We start from the raw sequence: 27060 nt of genomic DNA on the forward strand, positions 1-27060 counted from the left end.
ATAATTAAAATAAAAAAATTATAAAAAAAATTAAATAACTGAATCGAATAGAATCGAAATTTTCGATTCAATTTTTTGGTTCGGTTCCTCCCTTATTTAGAATAATTTTTTATTTTTATTTTTTTATTATTTAATTTTCAAATCAAATCGATTAAAATCAAATCAACAGCCCTGGTGCAAAACAATGTTATCTATCTATATTAGCTATTGCGTGCCATTTAGCAAGGTATCTCAATCCATGCAAAGCTATCAACGCACTTTCATGTCATTTGATAAGCATCATAAGTTACAAGATTTTCAACAACTGGCCACCTTGATAGCTTCTAAATATTATAATCATCCATTTTTAGCACATAAAATCCTTCTAATTTGTTTGAATTGTACAAAAGTTTGAGTCCCATATGTTGTTTTCTGAGAGAAAAAATAGATCAAACCATCAAATGAGAAATAATAAAATGAAATACTAGATGAAGAATATCTTTAACATTCTTGATATATGCTCAACAATTTAGACAAACAAAGTTCAATAATACTGCAAGACTTGTACGAGTGAAATGAAGATAACGTGAAAGGAATGATCAGCAAGGCTGTAACAGTATGACAGTAAATATACATCAAAATTTCTGGGAAAAAAATGAGGTTCATCAACATCAGAAGGCTTATAAATGAATCAAATAAAAATAATGTGAAATGAGTGACCAATCGCATCAATAAGCATTAAACAAAATATCTATGACAAAAATGCAAGTGACACCCCAAAAGTCGCACCCCTCCCCTCCTTGGAGGATTTCTTCATCACAATTTCAAAATAAAATAAAATAAAATAAAAGGTCCGAAATTATTAACTGTGAGACATAAAGAAGAAATGAAGAAATTAATAAAAAGGAGGAGAAGAAATAAAGTATATGAAGATTGTGACACAAAGAAGAATTAGATAAAAATAATTTTAATTAAGTAATTAATATGCACAACAATCTAATCAATATATTAAATTGCGTTCCTCCACTCTCTCTGCGTGTCATGTGGCACGTAACATATTAGAGCTGACTGCGCACACATGTCAAATGCAGGAGGGCTTCATATTATTTTTTATTTTTTCTTCGGCGCACTTTGGACTCTCTTTTTTTTCCATCAAATCATTACCGAATCCTCTCGAACCTTCTTTACCACTCCCACAGGTGCTTTCCTTCCCACACATATCTCGGTTGTTTTTGCTTGAAATTCTTCTAGATCTCTCACCACAGCTTGCCGCCGATCTCCGCCATCACCTTCCTTCTCATTGTCACCGGCATCGGCTATCCCTTCCGATCTCTCTCATGTGGTTTTCTTTCCACATATCTTCGAAAAAGAAAGGCCGATGTCCTCCCCACTCTATCGCCAGTCTCCACTGTCGCTCTCCTTCCAATCCTCATCGGCATCGGGCTCCCTCCTCCAATCTCCCGCAAGTGCTCTCCTTTCCACAAGTCTCCATTTTTTTTTTTTTTTTGTTTGGAACCCTTCTAGATCTCTCGCAACGAGTGAGGCACGGCCGGTGGAGATGTAGGGATGGGGCATAACAGTCGGCACAGCCGAAACGGGGGCTTCTTTTTTTTTTCATGGTCCGCACAAGGGGTAGGGGGAGGCACGGCCGGCGGAGACCATGCGGTCCATAGGGGAACTGCCCCTCCTGCGGCTCCGCCACCCCCTTTTCTCTGCAGTTCTGCCAGCCGCCGTGCCTTACCCCCACAGCTCCGCCGGCCACGCCTCATCCACTGCAAAGGGCGAGTGACATCCCAATGCATCGATAAACATTAACCAAGATCATCATAAAAAAACTTTTTAATAATCATAAATATGCAGGCAACATAATGCTTGCTTATGTATTTTAGTCTGTTAACCATGTAAATTCAAATGCTTACTGATTTTCCTCTTTTAGAAGATAGTACCAACTTTGCTCAAACTCCAATTTTCAGATGGCTGGGAATGCTCAAGAAAGTGACCGGCTCTTCAACGACATTAAAAGAAAAGATATCGAGCTCTACATGGATTATGGATACTCTGTTGGAAATGCGATGCCAAGACTGTTGCTACAGATATTTTAGTACAACATGGCCCTAATCACTCTTTTAACTACATTCCTTCATGTTGGTCTACAACTACAAGATATAAGAGTTCAAATTGCCAGACAGTTCCACAAGTCACAGTTCCTAGTTTTTCAACGTTCACTTTCCTCTCTGTTTTAATTCTCTCTCTTTTGGGTGTTATAGTTTCTCTAATGTCTGAGCATTTTGTTCCTGTTCATCTAATTTTTATGTTGTTAAAAGGTATGTGTTGTTTCCATGTTGCTTATGCAACCTGTTAGTCGTGCTATTTGTAATGGGTTTCTTTTTGATTTCACCAGACTCCTTAATGTATCTACTTTTCAACTATGAATAAAGTTGATGCTTTCTACCCAAAAAAAAAAAAAAAAACATGTAAATTCAGATGCTGGATGATATAGAAGATGCCAGTTAGTCAGGCTTACGAGGTTTGAAATCGTTAAAGCAAGAAACCTAGGTTCAAGTGGTCTTCACTGACATGTTAGATACACAGGGACGGCCTCAAACATTACTCTTCCAACAATATACATACGAGGTTTGAAATCGTTAAAGCAAGAAACCTAGGTTCAAGTGGTCTTCACTGACATGTTAGATACACAGGGACGGCCTCAAACATTACTCTTCCAACAACATACATACATAGAAACCTAGGTTCAAGTGGTCTTCACTGACATGTTAGATACACAGGGACGGCCTCAAACATTACTCTTCCAACAACATACATAAGGATAGATTTGAATAGGACCGACTAAATTTATATTCAACTCAGATCAAATTAAAAATCAGATAATATAAATTGATGATCCAAATCATTGGATATAATTTAAAATAATAAATCAACAGCTTGAATCATTTATACAACTCCCATCATAAAATTTTGATCTGACCAATTTGATCAACTTTATTGTAATCTCTCTCTCTATATACATACATACATACATATATACAGATAGATTTGAATAGGACCGATTAAATTTATATTCAACTCCGATCAAATTAAAAATCAGATAATATAAATTGATGATCCAAATCATTGAATATAATCTAAAATAATAAATCAACAGCTTGAATCATTTATACAACTCCCATCATAAAATTTTGATCTGACCAATTTGATCAACTTTATTGTAATCCCTCTCTCTCTCTCTATATATATATATAGATTAAATAAAAGATTGTTCATATTCCTCTTTTGTATCTCATGTTTCAAACAATTACACCTCTTTGAGATCATAAATGAAAAAAAATTGAAATAATTAATGGACGTGGTATACTTATTTCCTTGTATTGTTGAACCAAGACAGTGCAACCAGGCTGTCATAAGGCAGCAATTATTATAATGTTTCACCCCCACAGCATGTTAACAATCTCTCTGAGTTGCTGATTAACCATATATAGGAAAACTGTAACATGCCACGCACTCCTCGTTCAATGAATTTACCAATAATCAGTATTTTTACACTAAAGAATCAAGTTAACAGCATGTCATGCCAGACATGTCAGACTATCTGCTGCTGCTATAAAAACCTAGGTTCAACTTTTACCGTTACAGATATATCTAAAAATAACCAAGATTTATAAATAGAACAACGAAAATATTAAATGGTGCATTACAAATGCTGAATCCCTGCTTCATATTGTCCTTTCAATTATCATTCCCTTGTTACAAAATCAAACTCTTCTTTCAATTTTCATCTCCTGTCATAGAAATAAACACGAGGTGGTAATGCATTCCCCCTTGGTGCAAGAATTGAAAATTCAACACATTCAGCACAATGATAGTTCTGATCAATAATGACCACCCGATCTCTCACTTCAAACGGGGTTTTGGGATGGTGGTTCTACTCTGAATAGAATGTGTCTTGTTGGAATCAATCCAGCATAAACACAGTTGAATAAATTATAAAACACAAAAAGCCAACATACAGAAAATTGTGGTAGACTTTTCTTTTTCCCTGTCAAAAATGCTTTCTTCTCAGCATTTTGAGCCCATCATGCTTCCCCTATAGGTGGGGTGTCCTGCCTTTAGACCAGTAAAAGATCAGCAGCATGATCACGAGAGATCCGAGGTCAGGAACCAGACTGCCCTGCTTAATGGGTAGCAAACAGAAATACTGCTATTCATCCTCAACATCATAGAGGCCCCCGATGCGCTGACGCCTTCTGTCAAAAACTGCCTTGAAGGACTCCCTTTCAGCACGAAGTTGCTCATGAAATCTCTTCCTGGACTCGTTGATGTTGCCCCTCCCAGTATTCTCTACAGCATCCTCTTTATCAACTAATGGGTTGGACTCCTGAGAAGGCACAAGACCCTTTTTAGAACAGAAAAGGCAGAGAACGGTAAAAGAAAACCATGAAATCTTTGCATGCGTGCCTGATGATTTCAAGGCCTACAAATGTCATATGGCACAAAATGCGAAATAAAAAAAATGAGTATAGTGGAGTTGCAGGATCTACTTTGGAATTGTACACGTTAAGGGCAAAGCGACTGATAATTGATTGAGATGATAGGTGCTTGCATAATGACGATTGGATGTGGCTCTTATAAAGATGCTAATATACACTGAAGGATGCAAGACAAGGGGAAGATCTAAAGTAACATGGATATGGGTGGAGGTTCTAAGAAAATATATGAAAAGACCAAATAACCCAGAGGTGGCTTTTCAAGGTTAACCTGAACCAGAATGCTTGGTCAACATGGATCCATGAAGCTAAACCTAAACAGGTGGGACAAGGCTAGATGGTTAAGGTTATGGTTATGCTTGCAACATGCATGCCCACTAGTATTTGAAATGAATGATGCACCCTGATGATTCAAAACAAAAGAAAATATGCTGCACTACTGTGATAACATCAACGGTAAAATGTGAATCGAGATTTTTTTATCACAGTTCCTTTATGTGCTCCGTATTTTTTTATGAAACAAAGACAAACAAGGAGGGCATAAATAATAAAAGGAGAGTGCATTCATGGAGGTGAACTTCATGGCTTCAGACATAGATGCCCATTCATGCTGGGTGAGTTACATTATACATGAATATAAATATAATCACCATAAAACTTGTTTCTTTAACTTGAATTTACATAGAGCACTTTGTTTTTATAATAAAATAAGACCACATGGTTATTGATCAACTCAATATAACATCAATAATTTTCCAGTCAGATTTTTTTTTTATAGGAAAAAAATTGAAGATAGTTTTAAATAAAGAAAGATGGTTTGTGAGATGTGGAAACCTTCAAACTTAAACATAAAATTATTTGATCACTATTAAAAGCGTAAATTGGCCTACTGAAAATGAAAAGAGGAAGACAAGTGTAAATAGAGATAGGTCACAAGACCAAATTGTAACCAGAGCCTGGACCAATTATTAATGATGAGGAGGCTCGTTTCTTGGCAGCAGCAATAGAAAATCCAGTCCTATCGGCCTGAAAAAAAATGAGTAGCAATACAAAAAGTCATCATAAGTCCATAATAATCTGTAGTCCTCAATAAACATGTAGCTGCAGTAATATTGAGGTGTAAAAGAAAAAAAAGGATTCTTTTTTCCCAAATGGTTAAACCGACTCCTTGTTTGGTACCAAAAAAAAGAAGGAAGCTCTTGCTCAGAAAATAAATCATGAAAAGGTCAGAGATCAAAGAGAAAAGTAGAGAATGCTAAATTGTAGCTGCACTAATACTGAGGTTTAAAGAAATTTTTTTTTTTTGCAACCAGAAAATTTTTCTAAAAAAGGACGAAAGCTCCTTACTTGGAAAACAAATTGTGACAAGGTCAGATAAGAAAGAGACAATTAGAGAAAGCTATATGAAAAGCACAAACAAACAAACAAAGTGAATGGCCACTAATAATAATGAGGAAGAAAAACAGATCCCAGATTATCTTGTCACAGTCTGCTCAGACCAGCAATAAGTGAGAAAGCAAAAAACTTGGTAAGATTACACTAACGAGTTAACAACACCAAGAAAATACAAAAACATACTGCTTGGTTCATTATACACCACAATCACTTCCATATGTTTCATTATACAGATCTAAAAAAAAAAAGAGTTTGAAGCATGTTTGGTGCACATGCAAGAAAAGAAGATTGAAGACAGGCATTGGAGTGGCAGAGCTCATTTATCAAGAGGCTTCAAAAGTATATTTTGGAATTACATGTGGCAACACCCGTGAAAATCTTCACTGTAACCGCTATAGACCAGAAGGCTGGAAACATACAAGGTACAAAATTAATAGCAGCAAGAAGTGTAGAGTGGAAAGGTTAAGAAATAGGATAATATTCAATGCCAGGTTATTTTAATCTTTTGCAAGCAATTAGGAATTAGGATCAATCACCATTCAATATTTATGCACATATTGTCACATAAAGAATCTTTATATAGGATATCTATCATCAACAACAGCTATGAGCCATTGACCAACTGCTACTTGCATCTGATGGACAAGAAAAAAGTTGAAATCTGATGATTCTATAACTATATTCAAGCAGTTCTGAAAAGCGGAAATACAGCTCCAAGTATTTTTTCCTCTAATTTTACGGTACTTAGAACCATAACAATGCACATCCCATAGAGTAACATTTTATTGCTCAATGATTTTGTGAGGCCCTATAATAGTGGCATAATTCATTTGAAGGATTACAAGGAGAGAGTCTCAATTTTAAGTTCAGAACATGACTAGAGATTGCCAGCTGAAGGCCAGGGAAAGCACCTATGTGCAAGCTTAGGATGTCAGGAGGACAATGTGGCCGAGCATCTTCACTAGCAGCTTTAAACCTGTAATCAGGTTTACTTCGGTTAAGCAATCCCCTGCATTGTCCATCATAGTTAAACCATTTGGAGTCATGTGTTCCTAAAACCAGGTCCGTTATAATTGTTTAGGATATTATTAGGTTTAAGCATATCTAGAAGGCCCAAACTAGCTAGGCACAAGGTTTAACAGTTATGGTGGTTTTCAAAAAAGACAGTAATGGCTATGGTGATCATGGATTATTTGCAAGTGGCTTATTTGAGGTTAAAACCCTTTACTCTCCTCCATGTGTACACCATAATTGAATTTCTTACAAATTGCGGGCATGAAAGGCCACTTCTTAAAAAAAAGCATGTGTGCATACTGACAGTTATCTGATATTACAAGTTCCTTTTCTTTAGAGAGAGAGAGAGAGAGAGAGAGAGAGATCGGTCTGATACTACATATTCACCCATAAAAAGTTAATGTATATCCAATTGAATTTGGATACATCCATCTGTGTTAATTTGAAACCCAAGCATACAGAAAGAATTGATGCACATGCAACTTAAATTGCTATACAATTCTGTCTACCTCTACAACATCTTTTAACTTAATGCATGTTCACTTTCATAGTTAATCCAACCAAAAAGACTCACCCATCAATATCTTTATTTGAATAAACCTACTAAGAAATTTATCTCAAATTTTGATATATAAAGCGACATAAACACATGAACTAATACAAAATACATAGTGAGATGTTAGGTAAAGGTTACAAAATACATGCTGGACCGTATAAATTAATATCTTACACTAAAATTGTAATTTTAATACAATGCTAAATTGGAAACTTAAATGTAAGAGTACAACAATAGATGACCTATTCATTTTGGTATCATATACTGCTAAACATGCCATACCAAAAGTTATAAGCACAGTAAAAAGTAAACAGCACTGACAACATCTGGTGGCTCATAACACCCTGCCGGTTGAAAACTCTTCATGCAGCTTGAGAAGGGAGAGGAAGTGAGTACAAAAGATGGGAGAGGCCACTGATCACATTCTCTAGATTTTCAAGATAAAGCATACCACGTGGTTCGCCGAACCATCCCAAAAAACCGGCCGGTTTGGAGCGTGCCGAGCCATACCGACGGCTAACCGGTGCGGTTCAAACATTCGATTCGGAATGCCGGCGAAAACATAGCAAGAGAGAAAGAAAGAGAGGAAGAAAGAGAGAAAGAGTGAGAGAGAGAGAGAGAGAGAAGGGAGAGGAAAGAAAAGGGAAAGGCTGGCGGTGGCCCGTCGAAATCCCCGAAAGGCCACCGAGCCGCTAGGTCTCCATGGTCCTCAATAAGATGCAAGAAAAGAGAGGGGAAAAGGGAGAGGAGAGGAGGGAGGGGAAGGCAGTGGGGAGGCCGCTGAATAGCCGACGGACTACCCAAAACACCCCTGCAGCTGTCGTTGTTCGAAACAGGGGCTTCCCCACTGCCTTCCCCTCCCTCCTCTCCCCTCTCTCTCTATCTATCTCTCTCTTCTCATTTTCTATCGCGGAGGACCATTGAGAGCCTGGGAGGCCTCGGCAGCCCTCCAACAGCCTCCGCGGCCCTCCACTGGCGTCTCCTCCGACATTCCTTCCCTCAGTACTCCCCTCTCTCTTTCTCTATCTTTTCCTCTCCGGTTCATTCCCCATTTTCATATCGGTTCGGATCCGATACGGAGATGTACCTACTCATACCACAGGCCAGCCAACACGGGATCTGGTTCCGAGTCGGCAATCTTTGATACTATTTTTCAATGGTTTATGAGATTACATATATGGATGTTGTTGGATACTCTTGCTCCATCTCAAATACTAAACTAGCAAGCTCTGCAACATATTAATTCAGTTATCCCTCCTACCCACATGTGGATGTCTCTCAGATAGCAGAGCCGGGAATATCCATATGATTCCTTAACGTCAATAAAACAGCATCAAATGAATTAAGACTTAAAATGTATAACTTGGCAGTACTTAATGATGGTAAAACAACCTTATTTTGATCAACGATGCCGAAAAATTCAATATCAAAAAACATGTAATCAAGAAAAAAATTTGCCAACAGAAAGTATACAAAGTCGTAAATTACTATTTACCTATGTTAACAAAATTTGATTAATTTTTTAGTTTAATATAAATACTCCTTGATAAGATAACAGAAACATGATAAAGAATGTTGATGATTTACTTAGGTACCAAAGCACAAGAAACTTCAAGAAACCATGAGCACTTAATTGCCACAACTGAAGTGCAAGGCACACCTGATCTCCCCAATGAACGGATTTTTCACTCTTGCTGTATGCTTGAATCAGTCCAGAAAGAGCATTCGAATTTTTTCCTGCGCCCTCTGAGTTTTCAATGTCCTCATCCAAATCTCTTGACCATTTACTCCTTTCTAGCTCTTTGACTCCTAACGGCTCTTCTTCTTCTTCAGAGTCCCATCTCTCTCCAACCTTTGATAAACCTAAACAAAACAAGAATCTATTACTGCAGATCATGAACAATTATATTGTGTGAATGTGAACATTCAGCATATTTGTGCAGATATAGATGCATTTCAAGGAAAGTTTTTATATCTTTATCATACAAGTCAGATGTCTACTAGTAAAAGAGATGCCAATCCAACAATTTTTGAAACAAAATTTACTAATTTGTTATATCACTCCCATTCTTAGGCCATGGCATGGTGCTCAATTGCCAACTCCCAAAAAGGATCCCTTAGTATACAGTTCCACTAAAAAGACAGAAATCAGGATTTTCAGATTCCATAAAAATATTGAGTACATATGCGGGACCATAAAAAAGATCCTCAGGTTTCTACATAACAGATCACAAGAAACTAGATGTAGGCCAGCCATAATAAAATGTACAGAGACACAGAGCAAAGTAAATCACATTCAGCAAATGTTGTGCACAACATAAAATCAATTCTTAGTAAAGCTGAGTACTATTGCCATCCAAGTGTAGGGGCACTGCTCTTTTGTAAATGTACAGACTGGCTATTGTCTTGACTAATTCATAATAAAGGCACTAGATCTAGACTGCCAACCCTTTAACTGAATTAACTACATGTACAACTGCACCATCTGGAGATGCAAATCCTCACCAATTAAGCAGATCACTCCTTGCCGAGTCCAAATGCTGACAAAATGAAATTGTAAAAATAAGACGTCTCAAAATCTATAATTGCTTAAAGGTCTATCAGGTGTTAATGGAGGACTTCACAACAAAACTATTTTATCACGAAAACTGAAATGAGACCTAGTGATTGGTCTGCACATCATCAATCTGACTGTGCATACTGTCAAAATGATAAACTTAAAGCTATTGAAGCTGTGGTTGGCCTAAAACTTTCTGTATCTTGGCCCTTTGTTCTGCATTAAAAATGAAGAAAAAGAGGCAATATCTATGATAGTTATCTCAGATGTACTGCAGGCTTGACTCTCTCCTGGCAATCACACCAACACTCCATCAAGCATAATATTGTTGCTGGGAACTAATATCATAATCAAAGTAACACATTCTTCCTAGCCGTGCCAGTCTAGGTCTAATACTCCACTGCATCAAAGTTATCCAGTAATTACTACTCAATGCATGTTCGAGTTGGCTCCTTTTAAGCAGTTACACTCTTGGCTGCTTGCTTATGGATTTGCAAGTTTGTTTTCTTCGAGAGAAAGCATCAAGTTGTCATCCGATTTTGCTAAATGTGCTCCTAGTTACAATGACAAGCATTGCAGCTATGTATGTTTTCATCTTGTCAGGCATCTGTTTCAGCATGATACATTATTTGTGCAAGTACTCAACAGTTATAACTTGCAGATCAAATTGTCATTATGTTCTCCTTTTTGACGATGCCGCTTTGCTCCATCATCTAGATATATCATTGACATATTCAACTCTGCTGCAAATTACTATCTTCTTCAAATGCCCTAGCTCAAAGAATTGGGCATTCTCTTAACATTGAGTTGCTTTTATCTCTAGCTCTCTTCTTCTCTTCATACCTCAATCATTTACTATGAAGATGAGCTGAAACTTCAAGATCATGCTGCCTCCAAACTACAAGCTATCTTCCCATATCCAGCGCGTGAATGCTATCAGATTGTCTAGTGCACATGCTGACAGATCCATGCCCCCAGCCACTCCCCATATCTACATTGTGGTCCGAAAGATTCACAACGTTCAGCATCACATCATTATGCCGAAATGACAGATCAAGTTGACTTGCTGTCATATTTACCAGATACTAAGTAAAATTTAAGTCCCTAAAACTGTTCATGCATATCAAGAGAAAGAATCCTAGCATTAGGTCCTAAAATGTAAAGACTGGCAAAAAGAACTTTAGGTTATCAGGCAAACCAAAACATGACATCCTGTTTCTTCCCATATGGCAGGGCTATCACTAACCACAATAAATTAATTTAACCCTTCATGATTGTCATGTTAGGTTCTGGAAGGACTTGCAAGTTGCTCATGTGTTAATATAGAAGCATGGCATGAACATTGATGAAGCGTACGACCATAGCCGATGACCTGGTATATGCTTGTGCACATTACTATGGCTAGCCTCTCTATCACATGGATCTGAAGAACCCCCTCCAACACAATCATCATGAATTCATAGTTAACTTCCATATGACTCGCAGCAAGCTTCTTGGCATACAACAGATTCCCACCACACCAACTAAAATCTCAAACCACGTAGCTTGAGTGAAAAATTAGGCATGAGTAAGGTGAAGTAATACTCTTTAAGGAATAAGTTGGAAGCACTACCATGAAAATCTACTAGGTAGCTTTGTTAATGGATTTATGATATCAAACTTGAAACATCGACTTAGATGCACTACTACAAAAAACTAAAGTTACTAAACTACTATTAATCTAAAAAATGGTTTAGAGAGAAAAACATTCAAAGCAAATAATAATAATAATAAAGAAAAAAATAAAACAGGTTGGCGTTGAATGCATTACAAGGGGATTTGAAATGAAGTCCCAAACAAGATTCTTTGATAGGGATATCACACCAAGTAGCACATTTTGTGCTATTAAGTCTTCTCACATAGGCATAGGTGTTGCTTAGAATGTTCTTAACATGATTGATTCTTGATACCAAGTTCAATGGAAACTTTCAAAAAAAATATATATATATCATCACTTACACATGGTTTCCATGATTGAGCCATTCTCCTCCTAGTTAGTGACACAATAATTGTCAATGAATTACTTAGACGACCGTTTTCCGCAAAGCAGCACCAACAGCAAAGTGAGGGTCTCAAATCTTTTCTTTGAGGCATATTGGTCTAAAGATGTCCTCTAATTGCATGATGCATTTCTCAGACAAAAGCAATATATAGAAATTGATTGTGTCCAACTCCCATGATACAAAGATTAAAATGCAATTTTTATCAACCTTCTCATTTCTCTCCCTGGCAATGCACATTGCCGACCAATTTGTCAGCATTCAACATCATGCTCATTATTCAACTCTTGTTTACTTCCTTCTGCAACTCTTCATTGTCTCTCACTCCCAATGTATTATATCTTCCTCTTATTTGGAACGAGATTCTTGAATCAACGTCCACTAAATAAAAATCATACAAACCAACACTTAGGCACTAGCTTTTAAAGTTTTTGCAATGACCTAAGATACACTGGTAAAAGAATACTAATGTACTGTCTCCCTGAAGTTGACTATTGTTTAATGCCATCATCCTTCATCATCATTTGTCGTAACCATCATCATGACTTTAGAATCCATATTCCTTTACCCAACAGCGAGATTGTAAACTGAATTGCTACAAAACCAGTAAATAACAAAACAATGAGTCAGAACATACAAAAATGAGGCCACTTCACGTGCTTTATCACTGACAATGGATAACCTACACCAACATTAGTTTCCTTCATAACTCCACATCGCACTTAAGGTTATTGTCTGACAGGCTCAAAGACCACAATCCACTATGAGTTTGTGCAGAAACGTTGCCACAGGTAATTATTGCCGAGCAATGTGTACAAGCACATGATTATTCCATACATTCATGTGTTCAAATAAGTCTTTTGCACCTGAACAAGGTTCATTGTCGCCCTGAAACCCGTTTTGAGGCCTACTGAACCATACCGACAGTGAACCAGCACAGTTCCGCACGTTGGTTCAAAAATCATGCAAGAAAGAAGGGAAGAGAGAAAAACTGAGAGAGAGAGAGAGAGGAGGGGAAGAGGGAGGGAGGGAAGAAGAGGGAGGCAAAGATAGACACAAGGATGGGAGGAAAAAATGGAGAAAGAGAGGAAGAGAGAGAGGCCAAGAGAAAGGGAGGGAGGCCAGAAAAAGCAAGTCGATAAAGGCTCCCCTATCTTAAAACGAAACAAAGGAGCCCTTTTTTAATTTGCCAGCTTCAAACTAAAGTCAGCAAACCAGTTGCAAACTTCACTTAGAAAAGGGGAACCGGTTTGCCAACTTCAATTTGAAGCTGGCAAATTAAAAAGGGGCTCCTCCCTCCCACCCTCTCTCAGCCTCCCCCCACCCCTCCCCTCTCTTCCTCTCTCTCCTTGTCCGTGTTCCCCTCCCCCTCCAACCCGTGCGGTGTCCATACACCCTGGAATAGCACAGTATGATACCCCAGTTACAGCCGGCCAACTGATATGGGTCCCGGAATTCATATAGCCAACCTTGCACCTAAAGGTTTTGGTATTTGTAACTATATATATTGGGCTTAATACCCTAAAAGATGATGCTCGGCATTCACAACTCTTTTTTGACCTTGTTAATCCTACAGAACTGATAAAAAAAAGATACAGTTTAGCCAATAAGCTCATCAACATCATATCAGCAGCAAGATAACCACATGCCCATGTTACACATGCTCACAAAATGATGCAAGCAAAGAAAAACCTAAATGATGGAAGTTGTATTATGTCCACTAAAATTTTCAAATGCAAGTTAAGACATACCATCATCAGGTGCATTACCCAATGATTTTGGATCTGTCAGCTTAAGATCTTCCTTATCCAGCAATTTTGGTGCTTCATCAGCGCAGTCTGAATCATCCATATCCATGTCCACCTGCCAATAGGAAAAATGAGAAATATTATAATTTTCTGACTCTTTCTGCCAGAATTCTTGACAGTAACTTGCTGTTTAATATATATGGTGGGGGATGGGGATGACCATTTATAAACATAACAAAATATCAACAAAGACAAATTAAAATGCAGAGATCAAGCTAAAGAGAGGAATTTTTTCTCAAAAAAGGACCATAATAATGCAAAACCTATTCCAAGAATTTCTTATCCTATCTATAGCACCAAGATTTTAAGTGCTATGCTGGCCTAGTATTAGCACAGTAACTCAGTAAGTGTTCAGAACATGATGGCATACATGGGCACGCATTGGCATGGGGCTATGCCACATGCTATTCCAGGCCCAGCAGAAAACTTGCCAATCAATGATGGCAGGCACTTTCAGCTCTTCAAATCCTAGCAAAGCAAAAGCTGAGAGATACCTTATATAAACACAACAACAGTTTATGATTATCTCATACATCCAAATAAGTGTATATCAACAATGAGCCAGTTATCCACAAGATTTCAATAATTCTGATATCCCTAAATAATAGATCCAACATTGGATAGGAGAATACATGTAGGCATACCCTTAGTTCATGTTAATTAAGAGACCATGTGGGATACATCCTCATTAAAAACTTGGAATGCAAAGCATAGTTTATCTGAGAATAACTTCATAAATAGATGAAGAGGTGAAAGAAACATAAGGTTTGGAGAAAATGAAACTGAAAAATGACCCATAAATCATCCTACCAAACATATCATAATACTTCAGATGCAGTAACCGTAAACAGCGAAAACAATGATGCATATACTACATTAAACTACCTCTTGTATAGAGTGCTCGTTCAGATCATCCCCATGGAATAATGACTGCAAAGTCCATAAAAGTGCATTAGAACATGAGAAATGTACCAAATAACATATAAAAAGATGACAATTAAACTGAAAACCCCCATAAATGATTGGTCTTATGTTGATCACTAGAGAAACTAAAGACATACCTGAATGTCCAATTGCAGGTACAATGATGGAGCTTCTTCCCATTGCGCTGCCATCTTTTGTATATCATCTACATGGAAGCCATGCACATTCCTAGCAGCACAACCCTGTTTTTTCCATGGAGATTTTAAAACATGCTAAATTAGTAAGAAAAGCAAGGTTTAAACATAAAGTTGGTATATGACATCGACAAGAAGAAAGAAACAGAATATCGATTATAGTCATCATCAACTGTCAACCATCAAGCCTTTGCCCAACTATCTCCGGTTAGCTAAATAACCAAGAACGCACTATAAAACATACCAAAGAAAAATAACATGTATCAGAACTTCTGTGTAAAACAGATCAAACTCATTATTAACAAATGATTCTAACCATTTCAAAGATCCATCATGTGTTCTGTTGTATTGGTATCTTTCCTCAGCTGATGTAATGATCAGTTAGTCTGCATTATATATTCTTTACATAAGACTAATGAGAAAGCTCTATGAGCTCTGATTGAATATTTGCATTCTGATCTATGAGCAATGATGAGTGTTTCAAAGAAAAAGAAAATAGTCATAAGCAACAAAATTATCTAAACTATAAAGCATTGTTTATGCTGATCGTTTTACCATAACTTATCTCACCTATAAGCTTGATCCCCAATATCTATGCTAGTGTTTCCTACCAAATACCAATGAAAAAAAGCATGTGGTGTGTGCAATTGAGTGTGGGGATATGAAGCCCAAAAGTTGTGAAAAAGAACTGCTAGTTATATGGCTTGCTGAACAGCTCAATTCGTACACTGCTGTAATTTGATATTAGAACTTTATTTTTTTGAAAAGAGACATTATCAGTTCTTTAAGAATGTTATCATAATTAAAAATTAATAATAATCAACAGTGAACCTACTAATGGATATTGTAAAGAAAAATTAAAATATCCTTTATTTAAGGTTCTTAGATGAATAGTTGCGATCAAAACTTTCCCCAACAAAGCCTCTGGAACTCCAGATCAATCACAGCAAATTCTATCTATAAGTTCACCTATAGAGGTGACAATTTTTGACACGACACACAAACCCGACACAAACATGACACAGAAAAATCCGGTTTCGGGATGAGCTTATGCGGATTCGGGTCGAAAACGGGTCGATACAATTACACCCGCAAAATCCGTATCATTCGCAGGTTGACTCGCAAACCCGAAATAATTTTTTGTAAATTTATTAAAAAGAAAAGTTATTTCTGTCCAGTCCATAACAATCTAAACCCTAACAACACCTAACCATTCTAATCTAACAAAAATTGCTTTAATTTAGACATATTGATATTCTTTTGCAGTTTAGCTGAACCCCCCAAAAAATTAGGTTTATTTTTTTTTTTTTAGGGATTTTTTGTCAATTTTGTTAATCGTGTTATAAACATGTCGTGTTCATGTCGATCCGACATAACTCGTTTAATAATCGGATTACGCGCATGATCCATTTAATAAGTAGTCCGTGTACGAATTGTAAATTCTAACCCATTTAATAATCATGTCGTGTTCATGTTTAGGTTATATGGGTCGTGTCGTAAACGGGTTGACCCGTTCATGACCCGCCAACATGAATTGCCACCCCTATCACCTACTTCCATGTAACGGCATATCTAAAACTATTTACCCAGGGTCTAAGAAGCTGACCTGAAACACTTGGTTTGGGCCAAACCAATAAAGAGCCAGGTCAGTTTGACCTATTGGGTAGGGACACAATATGAACCAACACCGGAACCACCCAAAATCCAAACAAATTAGGTATAATTCCCTCCCTCCTTTTCATTCCTCTGTTTTCCTAATTTTTATGCCTAAAAAAGGCCAAAAATTGGTAAAATCAGATAACATCGTACCAAAATATTTCATGGTATGCTATAGATCTAAGGATGATCATCCAATGAAGAAGAAATCATGATTTCTTGTTCATCACATTTTTAGATTAAAAAATTAATATTAAAATAATTATATTAAAATAATATTTTAAAAAATAAAAAGAAGACAGCATGTTTGGGAATATGCATGTTACTTGTGTTAGATGTATGTCCTAGAAGACAAAATGGCTGACACATTGTAATAAATCTAAGACACAATTTTGTACTTAATACATTGATTTAATCAATAAAAGGACAAGTTTGATATTCATTCAAGTGTGATGTGTCTTTGAATCATCAATGAAATTAATACTTCGATACATATTCTCAAAGTGTTGAGAATTAGAGATATGTATAAAATTCTTAAATACTCCCAATCATAGTATCATCATGAGGACAGTAATCGATCCGAATAGATCAGCGTACAGATCGCTTCCTTCGGTATAGATGAGCCTCTAGTCTACAGTATAAAGACACCGAGCGACGAGTATGAATAGTTGTTAGAGAACTAGTACTGAGCATGACCATACGAAAGATCACTTGAATTTCTATTCGATCGTCAGTGATCGTCTTGATGCTGTAGTTGTGTGAATGGTCCTTTGATCTGCGATGGTACGATTGCTCGCAGTGAGGCTGCTGAAGTTTGACTGACACATAAACATGATCTCGTTGAGATCTTGTAGTGGATATTGATGACAGTTGATCCACTGTAGGAGTAGGATGCGTATCTAGATGAAATCTATCGACCTTGATAGAGAAGAGTAGTCCTATGAGATTTAAGAGGCTAAGTCCGGGAGTCTGTGACCACAGCAGTATGATTGATGGAAAAAAATTTTCATAAGAATCACAATTGGACGAACTAATCGAATCTATCATATGACTGATGATGAGGTTTGACGATTTATCCATGACCTGTCATGTAGTTGAAACTCACGGTAGAGGGATTGAATCACATGTGAACTACATTTTGAGATTCTATTTCAGTTCTATTGGATTGCCACTACATACTGCTAGGTGTCACTGATGGATTATGAGAGCTCACTAAAGCTGCTCAGGATCGACAATCTTTGATGAGTTAGAGTGAAATCGTTCCGATCCATTGACAAGAGTTCAATGATACTATGATAAAGATCATTATATATCTCACTACCAGATAGAATTGAACCTATGGGGTCACACAACAAAGAGATTAGACCTGAAATAAGCAATTGGACTTATGAAGTCTCAACTGACTTTAGAAAAATCCAATTGAATTCAGAGTAACCTTGCTAGCACATGGTTGAACCCAATTTTCTCTTTGCACTTGAATTATTTATTTGATAAGATTAATTCGAGTTAATTACCTATTAATAATCTCAATGAATTAGATTTATCGGACTTCAATTGTTGGGTGCCTAGAATTTTGAATCATATGCATTAAGAGTTGAAACCCTTAATGAAATTTCTTGATTGTTTGCATTTGCATTGGGACGCCACTTGATTTGATCAAGTTGAGCGTGCCCACATGATAGAGGGCGTGTGGGACCAGTATGGGGCATCCCCTAAGCCCCATGTGGCATATGAGAAAGTGGGTAAAAAGGCTCCAATAGTTGGCACCTCTTGGATCTCCTAAAGGGGGTCAAATATCTTAGGATTCAAATTTTTTGTCTATTTAAAGGGGCCTCCTCCAAGGCTCTAAGCATTAGATTTCCAACAACCCCATGCCTCCCATAAAATCCCCATGCCTCTCCCTCTCTTCTTCCTTCTAGTTCCAATGCCCAAGGTGTTGGGCGTCCTCCATCTCCACGCCCAAAAAGAGCTTAGGCGTCCCACTTGGTGGCTGATTTTCAGACCTTAGTTGCTTCATAATGAAGGAAAGAAGAGCAAAAAAAGAAAAAAAGAAAAAGATAAAAAAAAAGATCAAAGAGTTGATCGCGATTCAAGCTTCGTTCAGATTCACAAGATGATCGTTCTTGGAGAAAAAAGATCAACACCATACAGGACTGTTCCAGACTGATCCTGAGTGGATATCCGTAGAGGTTGGGCACTTGCATGGCTAAAGAAGAACCTACTCTCTTCCAGATCCAGATTCGAAGAAAGAAATTGCGAAACAGATATGTGATTCGATCACATATTTAATTTCAGCATAAAATTCAGCATATGTTCAATTTCATCATATGAAGTAGATCCTTGTATTCTATATTTTATGCATGTATGATTTAGATTAAAAAGTATTTTAATCTTCTATTCTGCTGCGTTGTTTAAAAAAAAAATTTTAAAACGCACATGCATGCCCTGACACGAAATTCTTACAACTTGCTATCGTATTTGGATAACAATCTGTTTAAATTCAGACATGGCTATGGTTTCAAATAAGTTTCAAAAATAAGTGATAATTAAGCACATATAGGAGATGAGACACACAAGGTGGTTCAGGACACTGCACTAACGCACGTAATAATATAGCACGTGAAGTAAGATCCCCACATTTTTCAAGATCCTCACTGTACATTGCATCCTATCCTGCATAGTCAGATACGAGCTGTATGCCTATCCTTCATCTGAGACATCGGATTTGAGTAGTTACTATCCTCCACAGCTTTAACCAGATTACGGGTCAAATTTCACCACTATTATCTTCTCTCAAATGGCTGTGGGATGGTCAGCCAAATATCCGATAGTGGATTGGTACCAAGGTGGATATCCAAGAGGCCCAGACTACGAAAAAGAACCTGATTTCTATGAGCAGCATGGACACTCCACAAGGGACTAGATGCCCATATGTATTTTATAATTCAAATCGATTATATATATATATATATATATTCAACCTCAAAATATGCAAGCTATGTTTAATTATTACAAATTTATGTTTAATTATTATGATTGCATCATCTATTAAGCAATCATGTGGTCTCTTGAGATCAATATAAAGTCAAATAACATTAAAACACCCTTAAAATCACAAACAAAGATCCATAAACCTTAAATACTCTTTAAAATCAAAAAAATTGAAAACATAAAGACAGCACAAATAGTGATCAGCACTGAACCAGTACGTTTCTGCATACTGAGTGTCGGTACAATTTGATTCGATACCTTATTATACCAGCACCGGACTGGTATATTCCTCTATATCGAGATTGCAAACGTCATCTTACTACTTTAAAAAAACAACAACAACAAATGGGAACTCACCATTGGATCCTTGTATGGAGCTTCCAGCAGATAAACTTCATAACCCGACCTCTGGTTAAAAAATAAAATAGAATAAGAAATATACATACCAGTATACCACAATAAAGAAGGACAATTCAACAACTTAATAACATCAAACATAGGGCAAAAATACACCCAAAAAACAACTAAATTTGGCATACATATAACTTCTTAGAACTATGGCGCACATCCATGACAAGCCTCTAACATAGGTCATACATTCCATCTACATTACGTTGAGCCAAAAATAAAAAATAAAATTGCTTGCATACCACAGCCATACAACTTTTTGAGATGCAGTTCAAGATCAAACAGATGAAAAGAAGGGAAAATGTTTATGTATGTGTCGAATTTATGACTTGTAAAACATAAAAGTTGAAAGTAAAAAGGTTAACCTGCATGCTTTATCCAAAAAGCAACCAGCTAAAAATTGCCCACTAGCCCACTAGTAATAGCCATTACCAATAAAGGCCAAAAAAGGAGTAAAGGTCATCAATGGGAGCAAGCCGATTAGAACTCCCAAAACTTCAGCCTTCTTAAAAATACACTTGAAAGTAAGAAACCAGACTCCGCCCACAAATTTTATTTGGAAAAGGAGCCATCACTCTCCGATATACTCATTTCTCTTTTTTCTTCTCCATAGACTTCTTAGAAAAAATTCTCAACAGCATCATCACACTCGATTGGAATAAAGGGACATTAAAATTTGCAGAAAACCTGCTAAAACAAGAAAAAAAAATAGAACATTGACATATCGATTCCCTTGAAGCTCCAACATGCATTGTCAATCATAAACAACATAAATTAGGTCTCCTTACATTGACAGACTTATGGAAGTCAATAAGCATCAAACAAGAAGGTGCCAACTAGAGATGCAATCGAGTCGAACCGAGTAGCTAGAGGCTCGAGCTCGACTCAATTCAAAATTCTCAGGCTCGAAACTCAACTTGAGATCGATCTGAGTTAATATCCAAACTCAAACTCAAACTCGGCCCGATCAAAAAAGAGTAATAATAATACATAAGATCGACTTGACTCAAATATCAATCAAGTCATACTTGAGCTTGAGTTTGAGCTCAATTTGAACCTTAGTCATAATTTAAAAATACAGTTAAAAGTTAGGAGTAAAGTTAGATTAAAAAATATCAATATTATATTTTAAATATTAACTTAATAATATATAATATAAATAAAATATAATAATATTATTATTATTTTATATATATATATATATATATATATATATATATATATATATATACACACACACACACACACACTCGATCAGACTTACAAGCCTTTGAGTTGAGTATTTTGTTACTCGAGCTCGACTTGAAAAATTGTTTGGGTTATTCGAGCTCGACTAGAGATCAATAATAGTTTACTCGAGTCCGGCTCGAGCAATTCAGCTCAATTGCACCCCTTTGTGCCAACTAGCTCAATTGGTAGTCATCGGGTGTTGATATCAGTGATTTGTGTCTACTTTGAATCCCACCCGCCCTTACCCAATTCTTCCACCACTCCTAGTTGTTCAAAAAAAAAAAAAAAAAATCATAGACCCACTTGCACATTATGAACAATTTTTTCAACTCTAGCACCTAATAATGATAGAATCAATGGACTAAATCTTCACATAGCTTGAAAGAATCTAATAAATCCAACCAAAAACAATGCAACAAGCAACCAGATAAAAAATGATTGCAAAGGTTGCCGCACAAATTGGCCAACTTTATGATATTGCATCAAATTTAGGTCATGGAGAAGACGAAATAATACGGGCTTGGGCTTGTGTCCATTTAAGGTGAGATAGTAACTTTCAACTAACCCTTTGGTTGAAGGTGGCAGTGACCATTCTACTGTAAATGTCAACACAAAGCTTGACAAGGTGCCGTGACAAAAGATAAAAGAGAAAAAAAACCCATGCATAGGCTTTGTCAGTTTAGGACGTACGATCATGTTTTGCTAGTTCTTGTCCAAGCTAGGGGCACAAAAATGTCTCCACAAACAATAAGAAATACGATTCTTGTAACACAACCTTATGACTTCCGATCGTATGGCATTGAACCGTCAAAAATAGATTGAGGTTCAAAGACATGCTGGAGTGCCAGTTATATCTTAATAGAACTAGATTTTAAAGCTCATACAACTATTGTCAACATATTACTTTTGAAAAGATCAAAAAATAGATTCCACATATATGTATACATGCATATAAACAAATATGACCAGCTATCCAGCCATCTCAGCTTCGTCTTGTCGATACACATCATTGGTTTATTATATACAAGATGCTTATGCTACTTAACACATTCTAGAACCTAACTGAACTAACATCAGAGAAAAGAGCAGAACAAAAGAAAATATAGGCTCTTTATCCAAAGCAGCCAGCCAACTCAGGTTGCCCATTTGTCCACAAAATTTCAGAGAAAGGAGAAGGAATGAAGAATAATCCTATTGGCACCAAGCAGGTCTGCTAAATATGTTCTAAATAAATCACATTCCCATTTTCTCCCCAACAACTGTAAACAGCTAGCAAATGACAATGCTCCAAGTAACTTTATAAGTTCTTTAATGTCTCGATTAGATTATAATACTAAACAAACCAAAATTAGGAATTCAAATATAATAAGATTTTCGTAACATGATAAGCTCACCTAATAGTAATAACTATCTGCTATCATATGTTCGAAAAGTTGGTCACCTCACTATAACCACCAAAAATACATGCCAACCCCTTAGATATGACCTTTTTCCATTACAATGAAAAGACATGAAAAAAAAAGGAAGGAAAGAAAGAAAATGAACGGACCACTGAAACTCCCCAAGAAACATACTGGCCCTAGTATTCTTTCAAAGTATAGCAACTAGATCCCTTGTTTCATCCAGAGTAGGGGTTGCATCATCTGTCTTCCATCTTATCTCACCATTCTGAAGTTCTATATTATCAAACACAATTATCCCTTCTAGATTCAGCTGCAATTGCAGCCATTTATGCTAGTCATGCGAGCACTATTTTATAACATCAGGCCTAGCAAACAGCGCTGGTAAATAAATCATAGAATATCTATGGACTTCCTGAATAGCAAAACATAACCTTTTAACAAATGCAAGGATGAAAAACCCTTCTTGTTATTAAACAAGCAGCTGGTAGAGTTTAACAATGGAATGTAGTATCAATTTTAATAGGTAAATCAACATTGCATAAAACATGCAACTCAAGATTAGTTTTAAATTAACAGAACACCAGCTATCATCTTCAGAAGAGCCACCGATGGCTGAATGCTCAGTCTAAAGTAATCATAAACCTGAATCAGATCTTACTGCATCTGATCTGCTGTACGGTAAAAGGATCCTTAGGTTTGCACAAATGAAACAAAATTAATGAAACAAATTAACAAAAAGGATTCTTGTCTTAATGGTAATGAGAAGATTTTGTCATAAGACAAGCAGGAGGTTTGCACTGAATCGGGATGGTAGGATACAGGTTTTGTCCCTAATAGATATAACAGATGATATGCTTAGGCAAAGTATGTTGGTGCTAACAAATGGTAGGATCAGCATCTGCCGAACCAGACCAGTCGCGGACCAGCATGGTTTTGGCTAATAAAACAGTTCGGCTATTAAACCTCCCCAACCCCCTCCCCCACTATTAAAATGGTTCCAGCTCGCTCACAACTATCCCCCTCCCCCCTCACAACTTGATTTCATCCCCCCCCCCCCAACCCACTTGTAAACACCACCCCGCCTCCTAGGCCATGGAAGGATCACCACATGATTTCGCTAAGCTCTTCCACCCTCTCTCTCTCTCTCTCTCTCTCTCTCGTGCACGCGCGCGCGGGGCCAAGTTAGGGTTAAGGTTTCTCTCACCCTCCCCCCTTCTCTCTCTCTCTTTGGGCCAGGTTAGGGTTAGGGTTTCCCTAGCACACCCCCCTTCTCTCTCTCCCTCTCTCTTTCTTCCTCTCTACTTTTCTCCCTCTCCCTCTCTCTGAGAAAGAAAACGAAGCAAAAAGAGAACAGACCGGTTCCTCCTCCTTTTTATTTTTGAATTTTGAATTGAAGTTGGCAAATCATGTGCCGACTTCAGTTCAAAATTTGTTTTTTCACAAAAAGTCCGAAATGGACCAGGACAGCACAAGTACAGACCCGTACTGCACCATACCACCTGCCAACCAGTGTATATCCCGACATTGGTTCGGTGAACCATCAATAGGATATAGGATTCTCAGTGCAAGGAATTCCCTTTTGGTACACAAAAATACATATCTCAAGAGGCTATGGCTAAGCCAAAACATGATATACTAAACCTAAAAAGATGTTATTTAGAACCCCAGAATGAATTTTAATAAAAGATCACACAGTTGTCAACCCCAAAAAAAGGACTTATTTCTACAGCTAGAAAAGCCATGTCTGCATTATTATATGGGAAAATAAGAAAACAAATTTGGCAAATATCATATACCTCCAGAGTTACAAAATGAATCTTTCGACATTCTTGTTATAAAAATTATATAAGCCTTCAAAATTCAAAGTATGTTCTATGCATTGCAACACAACCAGAACTATAGGAACTGAATCATAAATACTCAAGAGACACAAAATAGAGATTGAGAGTATACCTTTGCAACTGCCCAAAACTGAGCAAAATCAGCTACCCGCAGATTGCGGTCATCCACTAAAATGAGGCAAACATACCAGCAACAAATCAGTCGGTTGCCGAACAATGCTGCATTAGTTGTTAATGAATATGAAGGCAGCGCACACTGCACAGGCACTGCATCTGACCACTTCATCTAGAACCATATACTAAAACATTGAAGTTTTTTGAACAGTAAAAACCCCAGGACAGTGGGGCAGGCCTCCCAATCAACTTCTAGGCGCTACTGAGTTCTTACGACATTCTAGTACAGCAAACCATTCAGCTTCCGTATAACAAAGGAGCACACAAAACAAATGCATGGAAGAAAAGTTGAGGTCAAAGAACAGTAATTGAAGCTAATGTGATGCCAGCATGGAGGTGATTCCTTATTCATAGATGATATCCATTAAGACTGAATCACCTACACTAGCAACTCAGAATAAAGAAGCCATGACATGGCATAGAGAGATTTTTTTTAACATGCATAACAAAACACCAAATTCACAGTTAAAAAATAATAAAAATTATAGATAAGGGCAAGTGATAATGCAACGGAGTTCAAAAAAATAAAAATCAAACCATGCAGGTTCCATGAAAATTAAAAGAAAAAAGCAGCATTCCAAACCTCATACCAATTACAAAGGTGAAAATCCCTTCATCAAGGGTCTTCTTAAAAGCCTTCAACATGCTCGACCGATATGTCTGCCCAAAAATTTAAAAAAGAAACATTTTCAATATTCATAAAATAAGTCAATTATAATCATTACAATACAACTAAAAAAAGAAGGCCCAGAATGCTTTTAAAAAATAAAATGATGGGGAGAAACACTATCCCAGAAGCACAAGTATAAGATGTCAAGTTTGAGGCCAAGGAAAATTTCTCCAAACCTCTGCACTATTTGGTCTTAATACCATAAAGCATACATAATGACATAAGTGGTGTTTATAAGCTTTCTTTAAATCCACACTCAAACCATACGGCAGTTATCACGCACAGAAAAAGTTTAGGCTGTTCAATGATTGTCTAACGTGGTTAAGCAATATAATTTAATTCAGTGAGGACTGGCTGCTCCTACGGAGAATGCTGCATGCCAAACCTTAAGTGGAAATGGTTCCCTTCAGCTAATTGCACTTTCAAAAAATCTGTTTCTCCACAATATGCCCAGGAGTAATCAACTGACTAGATTTATCCAATCATGATAGAATTTTTTTAGATGTGGCATTACCAGCATGCCATATAACAATGCATAAAAAAAGAGGAGCGAAAAGAAGAAACCATAATGCCATTTATCCATTTGAAAGTAAAACAAAATAATTTTCTCTTGGGGAAAAAAAAGCACAGAAGAGAGACAAACAGGAATGCATGGCATCACCTCCTCCATTTCGGGCTCATAACAATACTCGATCACTTTCTTAGTGATCTGTTTCTTGCCTCTATGTGAACTAGAGGATTTAGACACTTCATGGTCTTCAATCTTCTACAAAACAAGGTAAAATTAAGTAAAGTAATTTATCATCAATCAAATTCTACAAAAAATAACCAATCAAATATGATCTTATGCATTTGCACAAGTCACTGATGACAGAAGAAATCTGAGCTAACATGATAGTCAGTTATGGCCATGACCAAGGAGGTGCATTCTCACCTTTTCAACTTCAATCATGAAATAATCATCCATTGCATGAATTCTCGGTGCATTCCCTCCATTTTCAACTTCAAGATCGCGTAATGCCTTTGCCAAGTAGCTTTTTCCACTACCTGCAAGCATAAAGCATTACCATGCATCTGACTTTAGTTATCAATAGTAAATAATTTAATTTGCAAAAAGTCAAAACCATAATGAATGGCAAAAGACAAATACAATCCACATTTCGAGCATTAAAGAACATGAAAATATTGGTGAGGACAGATATTTGTTATATTTGATGTTCTCAACGGCTTGACTAAAACATGCACATGACAAAACAAGGATTTCTTAAGATTGATTTTAAAGGTTGGCCACATATGTCCTCTGGAATAAAACAATCACATGTTGAAGAGCAATTTCATTACTCTTCAACTTAATATAACATGAAAAAAGCACACTAGCATTTTCAAAAATTCAATTAGCCCTGGACAGAATCTTACCATATTCTGCACCTGCTTCATAATTTCTTTCAAAATTCTTCAAACCAAAAAAATGAATGAATAATGAGCCAAAAGCAGCACTAGAATCAGTAATTGGTGGGTATTTTATATGAATTTGTTAAAGAAGTAGTCATCATCATACTATATCCAATTTCACTGTTACAGTGATGAAAACATGTTTAGCAGCTAAATAATCCACATCTGAGATTAAAGGCCCACATGCTTGGTGCCACGCCCTTCCTGTGGGCAAAATTTCCATGGGCAAGGTGGTTGACCCAAATATTTGCAGAGTTGGGAGCTTGT

At 36.9% G+C, this 27060-nt stretch overlaps 1 protein-coding gene across 4 annotated transcripts in view; it reads right to left on the bottom strand.

Annotated features, from left to right (window-relative positions):
- Positions 1-3674: 3674 nt before the first annotated feature.
- Positions 3675-27060, bottom strand: part of LOC105047923 (uncharacterized) — a 28937-nt gene continuing 5551 nt past the window's right edge. The window contains exons 3-13 of one of the 4 annotated variants that reach the window (XM_010927064.4): positions 26276-26388; positions 26003-26107; positions 25262-25331; positions 24610-24665; positions 19973-20023; positions 14912-15016; positions 14736-14780; positions 13794-13905; positions 9107-9309; positions 5444-5507; positions 3675-4372 (exon numbers count right to left, since the gene is read on the bottom strand). In XM_010927064.4, the coding sequence (XP_010925366.1) occupies positions 4353-4372; positions 5444-5507; positions 9107-9309; positions 13794-13905; positions 14736-14780; positions 14912-15016; positions 19973-20023; positions 24610-24665; positions 25262-25331; positions 26003-26107; positions 26276-26388 (944 nt within the window). In that variant the 3' untranslated portion in view covers positions 3675-4352. Of the gene's footprint in view, positions 4373-5420; positions 5508-6232; positions 6284-9106; positions 9310-13793; positions 13906-14735; positions 14781-14911; positions 15017-19972; positions 20024-24609; positions 24666-25261; positions 25332-26002; positions 26108-26275; positions 26389-27060 lie in introns of those variants that run through there. The other 3 variants (XM_010927060.4, XM_010927059.4, XM_073260578.1) reach the window with 3 other exon arrangements.

Source organism: Elaeis guineensis, chromosome 7, assembly GCF_000442705.2.
Source record: "Elaeis guineensis isolate ETL-2024a chromosome 7, EG11, whole genome shotgun sequence".
In the NCBI taxonomy this organism is placed as follows: Eukaryota; Viridiplantae; Streptophyta; class Magnoliopsida; order Arecales; family Arecaceae; genus Elaeis; species Elaeis guineensis.